Source organism: Mustela nivalis (genome assembly GCF_964662115.1).
Source record: "Mustela nivalis genome assembly, chromosome: 9".
Lineage (NCBI taxonomy): Eukaryota > Metazoa > Chordata > Mammalia > Carnivora > Mustelidae > Mustela > Mustela nivalis.
Window position 1 is genome coordinate 75,172,611 of NC_139028.1, and position 15,634 is coordinate 75,188,244.

General features: G+C 44.6%; 1 protein-coding gene and 1 pseudogene across 2 annotated transcripts in view; both read left to right on the forward strand.

Moving 5' to 3' along the window:
• The window catches only part of LOC309840766 (small integral membrane protein 14 pseudogene), a 433,613-nt pseudogene that overhangs the window by 290,592 nt on the left and 127,387 nt on the right, over positions 1-15,634 (forward strand). The window lies entirely within an intron of this gene.
• Positions 1-15,634, forward strand: part of SPON1 (spondin 1) — a 256,476-nt gene that overhangs the window by 11,574 nt on the left and 229,268 nt on the right. Inside the window, exon 2 of the mRNA XM_082683143.1 lies at positions 7,047-7,153. Coding sequence (XP_082539269.1) covers positions 7,047-7,153 — 107 coding nt within the window. The remainder of the gene's footprint in view (positions 1-7,046; positions 7,154-15,634) is intronic.

Consider the following 15,634-nt stretch of genomic DNA (forward strand, 5'->3'; position numbering starts at 1 on the left):
TAAGCCAACCCTACCATACACACGGCTCATCTTTAGATTTTCAGCCTTATCTTCCCATCGGTCAACCCATCACTAGCATCTCCTCTCTGATCCTGACTGGGTGGGCTCAACTGGGCCAATTTCTAAGTGAAGCATCTGAGTTACAGCTTCCACGTTCTCTGAACATCATGCAGAGCAGGGAGGGGACCACGGTGGCTTGTGGACTGCTCCAGTAGTCCTTGGAACCCCCCTGTTGCAAGTTAAGGCAGAAGTTAAATTCCCTGTAGTTGACATGTGGGACATGAGGACTGGGGCAGCTCAGTTACATTTAGCAGGTGGATGGCGGATGCTGGCCCTGGGATGGGTCTGGGGTCTGGTTTGGGGTATTTTCACTGCTGTTGGGGCCGGGGAGTCTGAAGCCCACAGGCAGAGTGGGGAACATGATGGTAGTGGGTGAGCTCCAGTGAGGGTGATAAGCACAACAGATGAACTGGGTAACGGCTCTTCAGAGTGTGTGTTACATGGTTGATGCACCAACCTTTGAAGGACCCAGAAAAGTATTTGGGAACTGGGGTTTGCATATGGCCAGTGTACCCACAGCTGGGGAGAACTCAACCTTGCGCAGAGATTTAAGGCCACGCTCCAGTGTGAAACGTCGGTCCTCATGTAAGCAAGGCAAGCCAGAGAGGCCCTGGGCACTGGTTTTTAGGGAAGGGCTATTATTCAGTAACCATACAACTTCCAGCCTCATCTTCCTAAAACATAAATCTGAATGTGACATTCCCTAATTAAACCCCACGTTCCCCCCAACCCAGGATGCCCTCATCTCCTCCAGGGTGGTATCCCAAGGCTTTGAAGGCTTTGAAGTTTCTACCCCCTGTTTGCCTTCTTCCCCTGACCTCTAGCATACCTACTCTTCCTCCCAGCTTGCATTTTATGAAATACAGAATTGCTTCCGGTTTCCAAAGCCAAGACTGGCTTGTCATGCCTTTCCCTCTCCCTGGAGTGCTGTTAGTCCTCTCGTCCACTGAACAAACTCCTGTTCCTCATTCAACTTGGCGCTCAAATGCTACATCCTTCTGGAAGCCTCCTCTGGCTCCCACAGTAGACCCAGATCCTCCCTCCTCTGGGATCCCAGAGCACTTTGTTCCTATCTCCATAACACCCATCATAAGCTGTACAAAATATCTGCAGATGTGTCTTTGATTTATGTATTTATGTATTTATTTATTTGAGAGAGTGAGCGAGAAAGAGAGCACAAGATGGAGGAGGGTCAGATGGAGAAGCAGACCCCCTGCTGAGCAGGGAGCCCATGCGAGGCTCGATCCCAGGGCCCCGGGATCATGACCCAAACCAAAGGCAGACTCTTAGCTGACTAAGCCACCCAGGTGCTCCCCAGATGTGTCTTTTCTTCCCAGCTTTTAGATTATATGATCCTAGAGGGAGAAGCCCTGTTTTTTCTCTGTGTTTCCAGAGGCAGAGCCCTGGGCTGTCAGAGACAAATGCTCAGTAACGAAAGGATGAGGGAGGCTAACACACTCCACATAGTAACCCAGGGGGATTTTGGAGGAGGGACCAGAGCAGCAGGGAGCCCACTATGCATTGAAGACAAACGAACACCTTCTCATTCATTCATTCATTCATTCATTCAATGAGTCTTTTTTTTTTTTGAAGATTTTATTTATTTATTTATTTGACCGAGAGAGATCACAAGTGGCAGAGAGAGAGGGAAGCAGACTCCCTGCTGAGCAGAGAGCCCGATTCGGGGCTCGATCCCAGGACCTCCCAGGACCTGAGCTGAAGGCAGAGGCTCAACCCACTGAACCACCCAGGCGCCCCCATTCAATGAATCTTTATTGAGCATTTACTGTGTGATAAAAGGCACACTAAAGGCTAAAAATATAGTGCAGCTTAAGACAGACTTGATCTCTGCTCTCGTAGAGTTTACAGGTTTTTAGAGGAGACCAGCATTTAACATATAATTCACAAGTAAGTATATACTTAAAACGGGTGAGAGGAATCTGGAAAAGGGAATGCGTGTTGGAAGGTTATAGTGTGTGTGGGGCTGAGGGGACGTCACAGCAAACCCTGTACTGGGTGTGATGAGCTACAGGAAGATTATTCATTACAAGTGCTTACCCAGATCTCCCCAGAACCTGGCCTGTGAGGATCATCCCCGAATCCTGTGAGGATGATCCCCGCTGCAGTCCTCTCAGGGGTCCTTCAGGGGCACCTCCTAGAGTTTTTCTTGGGTGGTTCAGTGATTGTCCCTGAGGACCAGCTTTTTGAAACCCATCATTGGTTCATCAGCCTGTTGGGCATCACGATCTTTGTCATCATAATCATCACCTTCGTCATCGTCTTCTGCAGCCCCAACATCACCAGCACCACGGCCAGCATCCGTTACAGGTCTCGAATCCTTTTATGTTAGGCTCTGTGATGAATGTGTATTTAATCCTCTCCACATTCCCACAAGGAAGGCAATATCATTAACTTCTTTTTAAAAATGAGGGAACAGGGAGGTGAAATAACTTGCCAGAGGTCATGTAATTAATAAATGATAGCTCTAGGGTACTCATCCCAAATCTTTGCTCTTAACCAGTCCCCCAGATGTGCTTACAGGATGGCTCTGGATGGACCTTTTTTGTTTTTTTCAAATCCTTCATAAACATTTTTTCTTGAATTTCTTGGGTCTCTTAATGGCCTCTCTTGGGAGGCGCTTGGGAGGAGTCATTAGAGAGAAGATTCTATTATTTATTGCCGAGCTGTCATCTTCAGTCATTACTGGGACTCAGAACACACTGCACATTTGTTTCTTTCAGGAGAGTCATATAATGGGGCTCTCTGGAGGGCTGGGATCTCCTGTCTTCCTTCAGATTATACTGTGTACCACCATCGTCACCAGTGATAATGAGGGATCGAAGCCCCACACTGAGTTCCACCTCCAGAGCCGCCATCTTGTTGGTTGTACTCAGTGAGGGAGAGTACCCCTCAGTGTTTTTGAACCAGCAGGAGTGCAGCACTCTGGGAAGCTGAGTTTATGGTTAGCCCTTTAAGGGCACTACCCAGATGTACAAAAAAGTGAATATTTATCATTCAGAAACATTACTTTATAATAATTTTATCAAAATATAACTAACCCAGGGAAAAGTTCACAAATCACACAGCTCAGTGAATTATCACATGTTGAGTACACTGGGGCAACCGGTCCCCAGATCAAGAAACAGAACATGATCTGTGCTCCAGAGGTGTTTCTTGTGCCCCCAACCCCCAGATCAATTCTCACTCCACTTTGCCTCATGGTAACTGCTGTCCTGACCTCTGCATCATAGATTATGTGGTCTGTTTTTGAACTTCGTAATTATCTCAAGTGAAAGAAGACACAGCTTTTGTATTATTTTGAGTGTCTTCTTTCACTCAGTTATGTTTATGAGATTCATCCCTGTTTTATGTAGTAGTAATTCCTTCCTTTGCATGACTACAGTGCGTTCAATTATACGAATATGCCATGACTTACATATCCATCTTACTGATGATGGACATTGAGCGTTTCCATACAATGTTACTATGAATCTTCTGATGGGTGTTGTGTGGTCCCCATCTGTATGCATTCCTGTTGATTTAGGGTGACATTACTGGATCATAGGGTGTGTATGTGTTCAGCCTCAGTAAATACCGCCAAAGAGTTTTCCAGTGAAAATTGCTTATTTTTGGTTCACCGGTGTTTGAAGGTTGCAGTTAACGTTTGATATTGTTAGTCCTTTTATGTTTAGTCAACCTGATGGAAATGCAGTAATTTTTATCTCCCTGTTGGCTAACGAGGTTGGGTGTCTTCATATGCTTTTTGGCCATTTGGAGACCTTCTTTAATGAAGTTTTAGTTCTTGTGTTTTGCCTATTTTTCTCTATTGTGTTGTCTATCTTTTTCTTATTGATCAGAAAGAAGCTTTATATGTTTTGGATTAAAGTCAGTTGCAAATACCTTCTTCCACACTCTGCCCTGCTTGTTCCTAATGGTGTCTTTTCTTGAGCAAAATTTTTATATCATCTCATCTATATATCTTCTCCTTTATTGTCAGTGTTTTGTTGTTGTTGTTGTTTTGTATGTCCTGCTTAAAAAGTCTTTCTGACTCCAAGGTCATACATATTTTATCCTCGGCCAACTTCTGAAAGCTTTGTTGTTTTGTTCTTCACATCTACTCTACCATCTGTGTAAAGTTTATTTTGTGTGTGTGTGATCTGTAAGACCAAGAGACACCTGTTTTTACCTGGTTGTCTAGTTGCCCCAGCAGCTCTGTTGAAGATAATTGTCTTTTCCCCCAGCTGCCCTGCATCCCGTCCTTAATCATACATCAAGTTTCCAGGTACTCGTAGAACTTTTGCTAGACCCCAAACTATACAATTGGCCTTTCCTCCTTCCTTGCTAGGACACACTGGCCGAACTTCTGTAGCTGCATTAGTCTCAACTCGTGGTAGCCCAGGCCCCCCAACTTTTCAGCTCTCTAGATGGCCTTTGATATTCTTGACCCTTTGTATTTCCATGTATGTTTTCCAATCAACCTGTCATTTCCCCAAAAAACATGATGACAGTTTAATTTAGATTGCACTGAATCTATAAATCAATTTGAGAAGAACTGACATCTTTATAACAGTGAGTTTACTTGTCCATGAACACAATTCAGTAAACTTAACCGCACATCAACTCTGTGCTAATCACTGTGCCAAGCCTAGATGTGGTTCTCGCTTTTGAAGGACTTGAGCGAGTAGGTAAACAAACACTTATCCACAAAATGCAATGTGATCATCTCATCACTGATAAGAGCTAATACTTATTAAGTGCCTCTTATATTCCAGGCAGGATTTTAAGAACTTTACATGTATTAATTCATTCACCCTTCCCACTGATACTTGGACGTAAGTGTTGTTATCGTGCCCACCTGTAGGTTTTTTAATTGCAGTGCAGTCTACATACCATATTATATTAGTTTCAGGTGTACAACATAGCAATTCAAAATTTCTGTGCATCGCAAGGCAATCCATGATAAATCTAGCTACTACCTGTGGCCACATAAAGGTTTTATGATATGCTTAACTGTATTCCCTATGCTGTATATTGCGTCTCCTTCTCTTATTTATTTTATAACTGGAAGTTTGTACCTTTTAATCTTCTCCCCCTATTTTACCCATCCCCCCCATTCCACTCCCCTGTGACAACCACCGGATTTTTCTCTGTTATGTGAGTCTGTTTTTGTTTTCTTTTATTTGTTCATTTGTTGCCCCACTCTAGATAGCCTCAGACTGCTGTAAGGCTGGAGTCTGTCCCTCAGGGATCTCAGCTCTTTCTTCTGACGTCATAGTCATCATTCTCTGTCGGCCACTCTTGAGCACTATACTTTCCTGGCTGTTTTACTGTGCTTTTCCTCTCACCCTTTCTTCCTTACTGGGAAGGTCTATTTGACCTTTTCTAGACATCAGTAGCCAATTAGAATGCTCTACTGCTTTCATGGGATGAACTGACCAATTATAGCGTGAGATTTGCAATCTTTGCGTCTCAAAGTCCTGCCCTGAAATATCACTGTGACCACTGGTGGCTTTTAGCTTTAGGGTTTTAGCTTTTAGGGTTTGGGGGTCCTTTAGTTTTAGGACTGAAACTAGAAGACTAGAATATCCTTCCGTGATGGGTGGTTGCTTATCAGAATCATGTAAATATTATTTGTTAAATGAATTGATTTTTAAAATTTTAAAACTTAACCCTGTGAAATACCCATGCTATGACTAATATACTCACTATGTATAATTCTGGGCAGAATGTTAAGTTGGGGAGGGAGTATGGCCCAAAGTCTGCCTCTGGGTCATCTTACCACCTTGGTGTGTCTGTTGACCTCTCTGTGTCCTTGTTTCCTGTCGTTGAAATTAAAGGGCTGGAATGGAAGATTCTTGGGAGAGGTTTGAGGCTCTAAGAGTCTATAATTCCACATTTAAAGTCCAGAATCTTAGCACTTTAATCCACACAGTAATTTAAATCTCAACTTACATAAATTTCAAGAAACTGGAATTGAGATTTTTTTTTTTTTTTTTTTTTGGATGTCAGGCTCTGTGCTAGGGGATAGAGATACAAAGAATGAAAATGAATTCCTCTCCAGCATAACTCACAGTCCAATGGAGAAGGCTGGTAAAAAGAGTATTGCAATGCAATGCAAAAATTGCAAGAAAGAATTTCCATCTCGGGAGATTGAAGATACAAATGAAGGGGTGACCATCATTGCTGAGTAGACCCTTAAGCTAGATTTTCATGAAAACATAGTTATATTTTATAACTGTAGTTTATTTCCAGTTCATGCAAAGTAAACATGGATATTTCTGGTCCATGAGTGATCCTCTGTGTAGTTATTCAGAAACCCAGGTTCCTTCCCTCTTGTGGCTCCACCATCTTCTCGCATGACACCAGAGTCTCCTGCTGGATCCCCTGCATTCTGCAGCCATAGGTGGGAAAGCAAGAGTAGAAAGTTTGTGTGGGCCAGGCTGGAAGTGGGATTCATCATGTCTGTCTGCTTTCCCTTGAAAGAATGAGGGTGCAAACAGACCTAACTTCAGGGGAGGCTGGGAATGTGGCCTAGCTGAGATCTCACAAGAAAAAGGAAGTATGTTTTGGAAAACATACAGCCATCTCTGCCCCCACAAAGGACTTTGTAAGGGAGTCTCTGCTGTGATCAGCTAGGTTTCTCTCAGACCAGTCTAATGGTGAAGTCCAACATGACACAGCTGTCAAGACGGGACTACTGACCAGGGACTCTCTTTATCAAATTGTGGATACTTGGAGAGAGCTCACTGAAGCCTTTGTTGGTTCAGCTGAGATCACAGTTGAGGCATTTCACAAGTTCTGAAATGTACGGGGGAGCAGGGTGGAGGGCGATAGTTCATGACTCAAAGGAATGAGGCTTTTCCACTGTCCACGGCCCGTCCAACCCACAGGTCTGGTGTACTGATGGAGAACTCGTGAACATCCCTTTGTCAGATGGAAGCCAGCTGATTCCTGTGCTCTTAATTTGCTTTCTTCTCTCTCCACAGTAACGCTTTCAGCTGCCCCTCCCTCCTACTTCAGAGGATTCACATTAATTGCCCTCAAAGAGAACAGAGAGGGCGATAAGGAAGAAGACCACGCTGGGACCTTCCAGGTAAGACCCCTCTGGGCTCCTCCACAGCCCCCGTGCCCTCGTGGGTGGAAGCCAGGTGAGAGTTGGGCAGACTGAGGAGCTTAAGTGACAGCAGAGACCCAGGGGCCCAAGGTGGCTGAGGTGCCACTTCCTGAGGGCACTTCCCTTGGCCACAGTCATGGCGGATCAGGTCCGTTGGAAAGATGCATAAAGGAGTAGGCAGCAAATGCCGGAAGGCCTTCGGGCCCGGCCAGCAGGCAGGGCTCTGCTCTGAGCTCTCAGTGCCTGCGGGCGGCAGACAGCCCAGCTCTGTGGGACGCTCGGAGCCCTGGTCGGGCCCGGCTGTTTTTCCTGAGACCCCTTTGGTGACTGACTGGCAATTCTCAAGCGTCCACCGAACGAGAGCTTAGGATGGCCCGACTGGAAGGAATACGAAGCATAGGAGAAGGGCTATTAAAGGGACGAAGAGATTGATTTATGAGAGGAGATTAAAAGAATTAAACATGCTTTGCTTGGCTAAATGAACAGGGCTGAGTGTGAGAGGTGGTAATGGTCTTTAAATGTCAGTCCTCACAGAGCGGCCTCCTCCAGGGGAGGCTGCGTTTGACTTTGTACAAAAGGGCACGGTAAGACGAAAGTGGGTCAAGAGAAGAAAGGGAATCGCAAAGGCGAGGGCCCTGACAGTGAGTCATATTTCACCGTGGAATATTCTTCCAAGGGAAGTGGCGGGAACATCATCCCCTTTCAGAGGTTTAGAAAAAAGGCCGTCCAGTCGTCAGAACCTGTCCCAGAAGGATTGGGGCCATCCTAGGAGGAGGCCTGGCCAAATTGGCTGGAACCATTTCTCATCTCAAATTTCCATTGTTCTAGAATCCATTTTTTATCTGGCATTTGCAAACTCAGAAGAACAAAATAAAACCTCAGAAATACGCCCGTAGTTGACTGCTGGGGCCTCTGGTGCAATTGAGGGTGCCGTAGAGGGACCTGCCCCAAAATATCTTCCTCGTCCAAAGATATCTTTTAATCTTTTTGTAGCCAGGTTGTAATTTTGAATCCCCTGTTTTAAAAAATGTCCATTGCAAAAAAAAAAAAAATTCCATTGCTTCAGCTTTTGGGCCTCCAGCCTAGTGGGATCGTTAATTCCATGCTCATCGTAATGTCCTTGTGTGTACTTAGGTATGAGCAGGAACTTTCTTGGCATATATCCGAAGACATTGCCCAATTATAATACTAATGATGGCCAATATTTGTTGGGTTCTGACCCTATGCCAGGCATTAGGTTAAGCTCTTTACTTTATTTTGGTTTATCTCCTCTTAATCTAATTAGTATACCTCATCTCCTTTTGGTTCTCCAAACAACCAAGTAGATAGGAACTTGTATTCCTGTTTCATGGATCAGGAAATTGAAACTAGCCAGGTTACATCATTTGCTTAATCAGCTAGTGAGGAGTAAGGCCAGGTTCCTCCACCAGGTGTCTGATTCCAGAGACTGAACTGTTTAAGCTCTGAATAGTACTGAATAAGCTCCGGGCACAAGTGTGTTTGCACAGAGTGTCGGTGAGGTCATCATCCTCGAGAGAGGGAAATTCAGGCACGCGCTCAGCCCACAGAGCACTGAGGTCTAGTCCCCGGTCCTTGTTGCGCTAATTTACCTGGAGGTGTGGCTGGTGTTTCAGACTCGGGCAGCTGAGAGATCTGGGTGCCTGCCTGTCAGGAGGGGTAAAGTTCTAGGAAGGGAAGAGGTAGAGGGGGAATGGGGGAGGATGGGACCTTAATTTTCACCCAGACAAAATGAATCTTCTCTAAAAGGATGCTTAGAGATATATGCTCAAAAGAGTTGAAATCAGGGTTCAAACAGAGATTTGTACACCTGTGTTCATAGTAGCAGTGTTCACAGTAGCCAAAAGGCTAAACAATGCAAGCACCCACCGAAGCAAGAACGGATGAACAGACATGGTGTACACACACTGTGCAATATGAATTCTTATTCCGGTGCATGCTACCACATAGGTGACCTTGAAGACACCGTGTGAAGTGAAATAAGCCAGTCACGTACTATATGGACGGTATGGACAAAAGGGCACATACTGTATGATTCCACTCATGTGACAGAGAGTAGTCAAATCCAGAGAAACAGGAAGTCCAGTGGTAGCTGCCGGGGGATGTCCAGGAGGAGGGAATAGGAATTATTGATGAACAGGTACACAGTTTGGGTTTGGAAGATGAAAAAACATTCTGGAGGGGGACAGGGGTGATGACTGCATGAAAATGTGAATGTACTTGATGTCACTGAACTGTGCACTTAAAATGGTTAGGATGGCCAATTCTATGTATATTCTACCCCCCCCCCACACACACACAACCGATGCCTGAGTTAGCCTGATGAGGACTTGATGTGAAGTTAGGTGTGAGGAGTTACGTGGCTTCTTTCTTTAAAGGCTCTTCTGTTTTAATATGATACATTGATAGTTCTCTCCAACTCACTGTCATTCCTACTCCGCTAAATCTTGGTCCCTTCAACTGATGAGTGAATACAGGGCCCAGTTCACAGTGGGCAATGAGTAGATGTTTGTTGAATGAATAAATGAACATGTTACTCTTTCCACTAGTGTCCATTGCTCAGTCCTATTTGGAATTTTCCAGAACTCTTATCTCTTTAAGCATCCTCCCTTCTTCCTTCTTTTGGAGCTTTGGACATCATTTCTTGTTACCTCACGATGGATCACCACCAGAGTGTGGTCCCTGGACCACCTGGGACTGGGCACTTTTTAGAAAGACAGAATCTCAAGGCCCACCCAGACCCACTGACTGAGAAACTCTGAGGGTGGGGGTCTCCATGACCTCTGCTTTCTCAAGCCTCTGGGTGAATCTAGCATCTGCTAGAGTTTGAGAACCACGTTGGAATGAGATCTGGATCCAGCCCATCCGCCTTGAACCACAGATCCGTCTGCTCCCACATAGCCTCGCTCCTCCCGCCAGCCCTGGAGGAATCAAAGTGGGAAACAAACTCAAAACATGCCGAGCAGACAGTAATAATGCTTGTGTGCCAGATACTGTTCTAAGTGGTTTACATTTATTAACTGATTTAATCCTCGGGGCAACACTCTGGATAGGAGTGTTGTCCTGTTTTTCGCAGAGGAGGGAATTGTGGCACAGAGCAATTAAGTAACTTTCTTAAGACCACTCAGCTCGGAGTGATAAAGCCGGGATTCAGACTCAACCAGTCTGGCTGCAGATCTCTGCTCTCGACCACCCGACCACGGTCTACACTGCCTTACCCTGTGTCCGTGTTCAGTGAAAACATGAGCGTCTACTACGACTTTTTTGTGGGGGTAGTTTCTGTGCCAAGGGCTTTCCATGCATTGTCCTCCTTCGTTCTCACAGAAACCCTGCGAGGTCCGTGTTGTTACCTCCATTTTCCAGAAGATAGAACAGAGTCTCCAGGGTACTAAGTAAATTGACCGAAGTAATCCAAGTCCTCCGTGGGGGAGAGGGGCCAGACCTCGTGCCGGTGATATTCTCACACTTCCTGTCCCCTCCCCTCTGCCTCTGCCCTTGTGCGCTAAATTCACACTCCGCTTCTGTTCCTCTCATCTTGGAGGTTGGAGGGGGAGGAATCACACACAGCCCCTGTCTCCGCCTTCCCTCTCCTGCGTCAGACGCCGCTGTCTCTGTCCTCGCCCCTCCCACTCTCTCCTGCATGTCTTTTCTCTGTCTACCAAAGCTGTCATCTTGGGGGTCACTCATTTATTCGTGAGCATTTACAGAGTGTCTCCTGCATGCCAGTCACTGAGGTGGGCACTGGGGGTAACGGAGGTGAGAACAGCAGATGCAGCCTTGCCCACCCGTAGCTGACGGTGGCCTCCCTGGAACTGGACGCTTACATTTACCTCTGTGACCAACTGGCAGCGAGTCATCAGTGGGAACTGAGCAGGTGACCAGAACCTACAAGTGCCCTCTTGATTTTAACAACATAACATGCAGCGATGAACGCATATTTCCGTCTGCTTCTTTGTTCACACCCTCACTCCAAAGACAACAATTTTGAGGACTTTGACAACAGAAGCGAAATTCTCATCCTCTTTCAATCTGGTCAAAGATGATATTCTGAGTTCTAAAAAGTGGCTCTGAGAGTGGGGGATTTTGCTTCTACACAAGGGAGCCCTCATGCAGAGCATATAGACGCACCGGGTACAAACAAATGTGAATTTTAACGCCCCTTTAGACTCGGCGGGGGAACGGGGGAACGGGGAGGCTGGGTACAGGGTCACGCTCTTACCAGGCAGCAGAAGGCCCAAGGAGAAGGGGGTGGGTTGCTCCTCTGCTTCCGACAGCGGGTCCAACATGGCAGCCTGCACCAACTAGGGCGTCTGTCCCTGGCTGCCAGAAGGGAGAGACATGGGAATCTCTCTTTGATGAGCAAGCGCGTGTACTTATGGTTAATTGGAACTGACAAGGAATGCAGGGGATGGACGGCCTGCACAGAAGTAACCTGCTAATCCTTAACATTGTATTTCTAAAGCCCAGTTGCTCCCTGGAATGCTCACAACCAAGCCAACTGTCCAGCTCATTCTTCCCTTCCCTCCAGGTCTTTGCTCAGATGTCCCTTTCTCGGGGAGGCTGTCCAGATTCCCCTGTTTGAAACTTCCCTCCCCCTACTCCTTCAGCTCCCGGGCTGGACTTCCGAGCCTTCTTCTTCCCCACTTAATTTTTGTCTTGTGGCCTTTATTGGCACCTGATGGGCCATTTGACTTGTCGACTTGAATGTTCTCTGCCCCCTTCCATTTCAGTTATAAGCTCCATGAGAAAGGGATGTTTATTTGTCTTGTTTGCTGCCGTATCCCAATACCTACAACGGTGCCCCACATGGAGTGGACACTCAAATATTTATTGACCAGATATTAAGCTGCTAATTTATAATGCCATCCCTTTATTTTATTCTTTTTTTTTTTTTTTTTTTAAAGATTTTACTCATGGGGCGCCTGGGTGGCTCAGTGGGTTAAGCCGCTGCCTTCGGCTCAGGTCATGATCTCAGGGTCCTGGGATCGAGCCCCGCGTCGGGCTCTCTCCTCAGCAGGGAGCCTGCTTCCCTTCCTCTCTCTCTGCCTGCCTTTCTGCCTACTTGTGATCTCTGTCTGTCAAATAAATAAATAAAAATTCTTAAAAAAAATAAAAAAATATTTTAAAAAGTATTAAAAGATTTTACTCATTTGACAGAGAGAGAGATCACAGGCAGAGAGGCAGGCAGAGAGAGAGGGGGGAAGCAGGCTCCCCGCTGAGCAGAGAGCCCGATGCAGGGCTCCACCCCAGGACCCTGAGATCATGACCTGGGCCCAAGGCAGAGGCCCAACCCACCGAGTCACCCAGGCGCCCCACTTTATTTTATTCTTAAGGCCCATATGCATCAACTAGCTTAGGTAATAGTCTGCCGATAGAGGAAGAAAACCTCATTTATAAAGGGTTGTCTGCCTCAGAAGATCCCTTATCAATACCATACAAACAAGTATCTTTTTAATAATGAATTATCCCATACTCTTAATCACCTGTTTCTAACCTGTTTTCATCTTTTCTTCATTAATAATCTGTCTTAGCATCTAATGGGTTCTGAGCCATGTGAGGAGCTTAAAGAGGTTTGGACACACTTTTCTAAAAATCAAATTCCATCGCAAGCCTATTCTTAGGAATTTTCTTAGTTTATAAGAAAATTTTCTCTTCGTATAGCCACCCAAGCTTAATCATGCTCCTTAAAAGATACTAGGATTTTTCAATCTGCGATTCACTGTTATAAATAATGGAGTAAAAATATCTTCTGCATTTGTTTTTCTTTGTTTGGTAATATTTTGCTAGAGTAGATTCCCAGAACTATAATCACAGATGCAAAGGATATGGACATTTTAATGTTTTTGATATGTATTGTACAGGTGATTATAAAATTCCACACAGTACTCCTGTCAACAACCTGATATGGGCCTTTCATCGTGGTAACCACACCCACTGACGTGAAGGGGACAGTATATTCCCATGTCAGGACTAGGATTTGGGCAGTCCTCAATCATAGGTTTGGCATAGGTCAAGTTGATAGACCAGATCTAGCAAGATGAAAGCTAATGGAGGAACACAGAAAGTCACCTACTTAGATCCAAATAACCAATGGCATGTGTACAAGAAGAGATGGTTGAATTTATGGAAACACATTAAACAAACAACAACAAAATACTTAGGATTTTTAGTTACCTGTAAGTTCAGAAAGAGTCACCTATGAGATAGCACCATGAAAAGCTACTGAGGTCTTAGATCATAGGAGCATAAACACAAGAGCTAGATTATCATACGGGATTCTTTTTTTTTTTTTAAACATACAATATATTATTTGTTTCAGAGATACAGGTCTGTGAATTGTCAGTCTTACACATTTCACAGCACTCACCATAGTACATGCCCTCCCCAGTGTCCATCACCCAGCCTCCCTATCCCTATCTCACACCCCTCTGCTCCAGCAACCCTCAGTTTGTTTCTCGAGATCAAGAGTATTTTATGGATTCTTAATCCATCCCAAGAAAGCTCACAATATTCTCTCTCTCTATATATAGAGTATACCTTCCTATTGAATGAATATTACAGTGTAAGATATGTATTTCATTCATTCATTTATTCAGATAGTTTCTTAGCATTCATAGCTCTCTGTACTTTTCCTTCAGCATGGTTTTTAAAACTTATATGTTTCTTTGTTGGATTGTTTCACATTGCTCAATCCCTACCAGATTGTAGGGCAAAACCGTATCCATTTTATTCACTAGTTTATTTCTAACAATCAGCACCAGACTGGTGGACACTCGGTAAATGCTGGCCGAGATGCATTAGTGAAAGCACGAATTACCAGCGATGTGAAAGGCAACACACTAGGCTCTGAGCGTACCAAGATGAATAATTAAGCCCTGGCTCCTGGTAGCAGGAGGTCGAGATCTACAGCAGAACTTCCCAACCCTGGTATGCTGGGTATACTGGAGGATCCCAAGTGGGTTATAGGAACACCTAGATATTTATTTCTTTATATATTGCGGTGGTCTCCTTTGTTGACCCTAGGGAAGTTCTATCATTTTGCACCTGTGACACAGAGCAACCCAATTGCGCATGTACATGAAGAGACTTGGCTTTGTGGAAGCACGTTGAGCGAACAGCTAAGAACTATATAGGAAGAACCATACTACACTATGATAGGTGCTAGAATTGCTGCATGTGTGCAGATAAGAAAACAGTCATCTTCAGGAAGTGAGGCATGAGTGCTGATTTGGGAGGAGAGAAAGGACAGAGAGGTGATTACTTTGTGTTGTCTCTTTGGCTGGTTAAATCTTACAGGCAGACAAGGGATGAAGATGAAAGGGATGTGTGAAGACCACCCTGCTCTTTCCTCATACCTCTATTTTAAAACTTTCCCTATTTAATGTTTCAATATATCGTCTTTGATGAGGGCAGAGAGCCCAGCGAGGACACAGTAAGAATTAAGATTTTATTTATTTATTTGACAGACAGAGATCATAAGCAGGCAGAGAGACAGGCAGAGAGAAAGGAAGGGAAGCAGGCTCCCTGCTGACCAGAGAGCCTGATGCAGGGCTCGATCCCAGGACCCTGAGATCATGACCTGAGCCGAAGGCAGAGGCTTTAACCCACTGAACCACCCAGGCACCCGCACAGTAAGTTTTCTTACATGAATGAATGAATGAATGAATGAACCAGGGGATGAAAGAGGTCTTTCATGCCATCCCTTTCGCTTCGGGAACTCGCTTAGTGTAAAATGTCTCTGTAGAGATGGGACCTAATAGAACCACCAGAAGAACACATTTTGAAAACAGTACCTCTTGTTCAATGCTTAGCTTTCTTTTTTAAAATTACTGTCTCAAATCCTTTGTAAGAAGAGTGAAAAGCAGCTTGCCTTGTGAGTGCCAGGGGTAGACATTGGGTCCTCAGGCCTCCACAGCCTGAGTCTCTGGCGTCCGCTACCAGAAAGGACAAAAGGCACTTCCAAGCAAGCAAGTAACTAAGTCTGAGAAGCAGATGCTCTGTGGGGACTGGAGCACAGAGCATACCCTTGTTTTGTGTTGAAGATTACAGAAAAGGATAAATACAGAGAAAGATAAAAAATAAATAAAAAAGGTCATCTTACAGATAATCATCACTAACATTTGAGTACATTTCCTCCCAGGTCTTAAATATAGATGCATATATAGAGTTATTCAACAAATATTGGAACAAAACTATATATAGGGTCTCATATCCTCTTTTATTTTTCATGAACATTATGAGTATATTTCAATGCAATTAAACATTATTCCACAGCATGAATTTTAATGGCTTTATAATGCTCCACTATTCCGTTGAATTATAATTAATTCAATTGTTCCTCTATTGTTGGGCAACATAGGTAGTTCTAGTTTTCCTCTTTATTTTTTTTCTCTTTTCTGCTAAAAAAAAAACTACTGCAAGAAATATAACACATAAATCTTT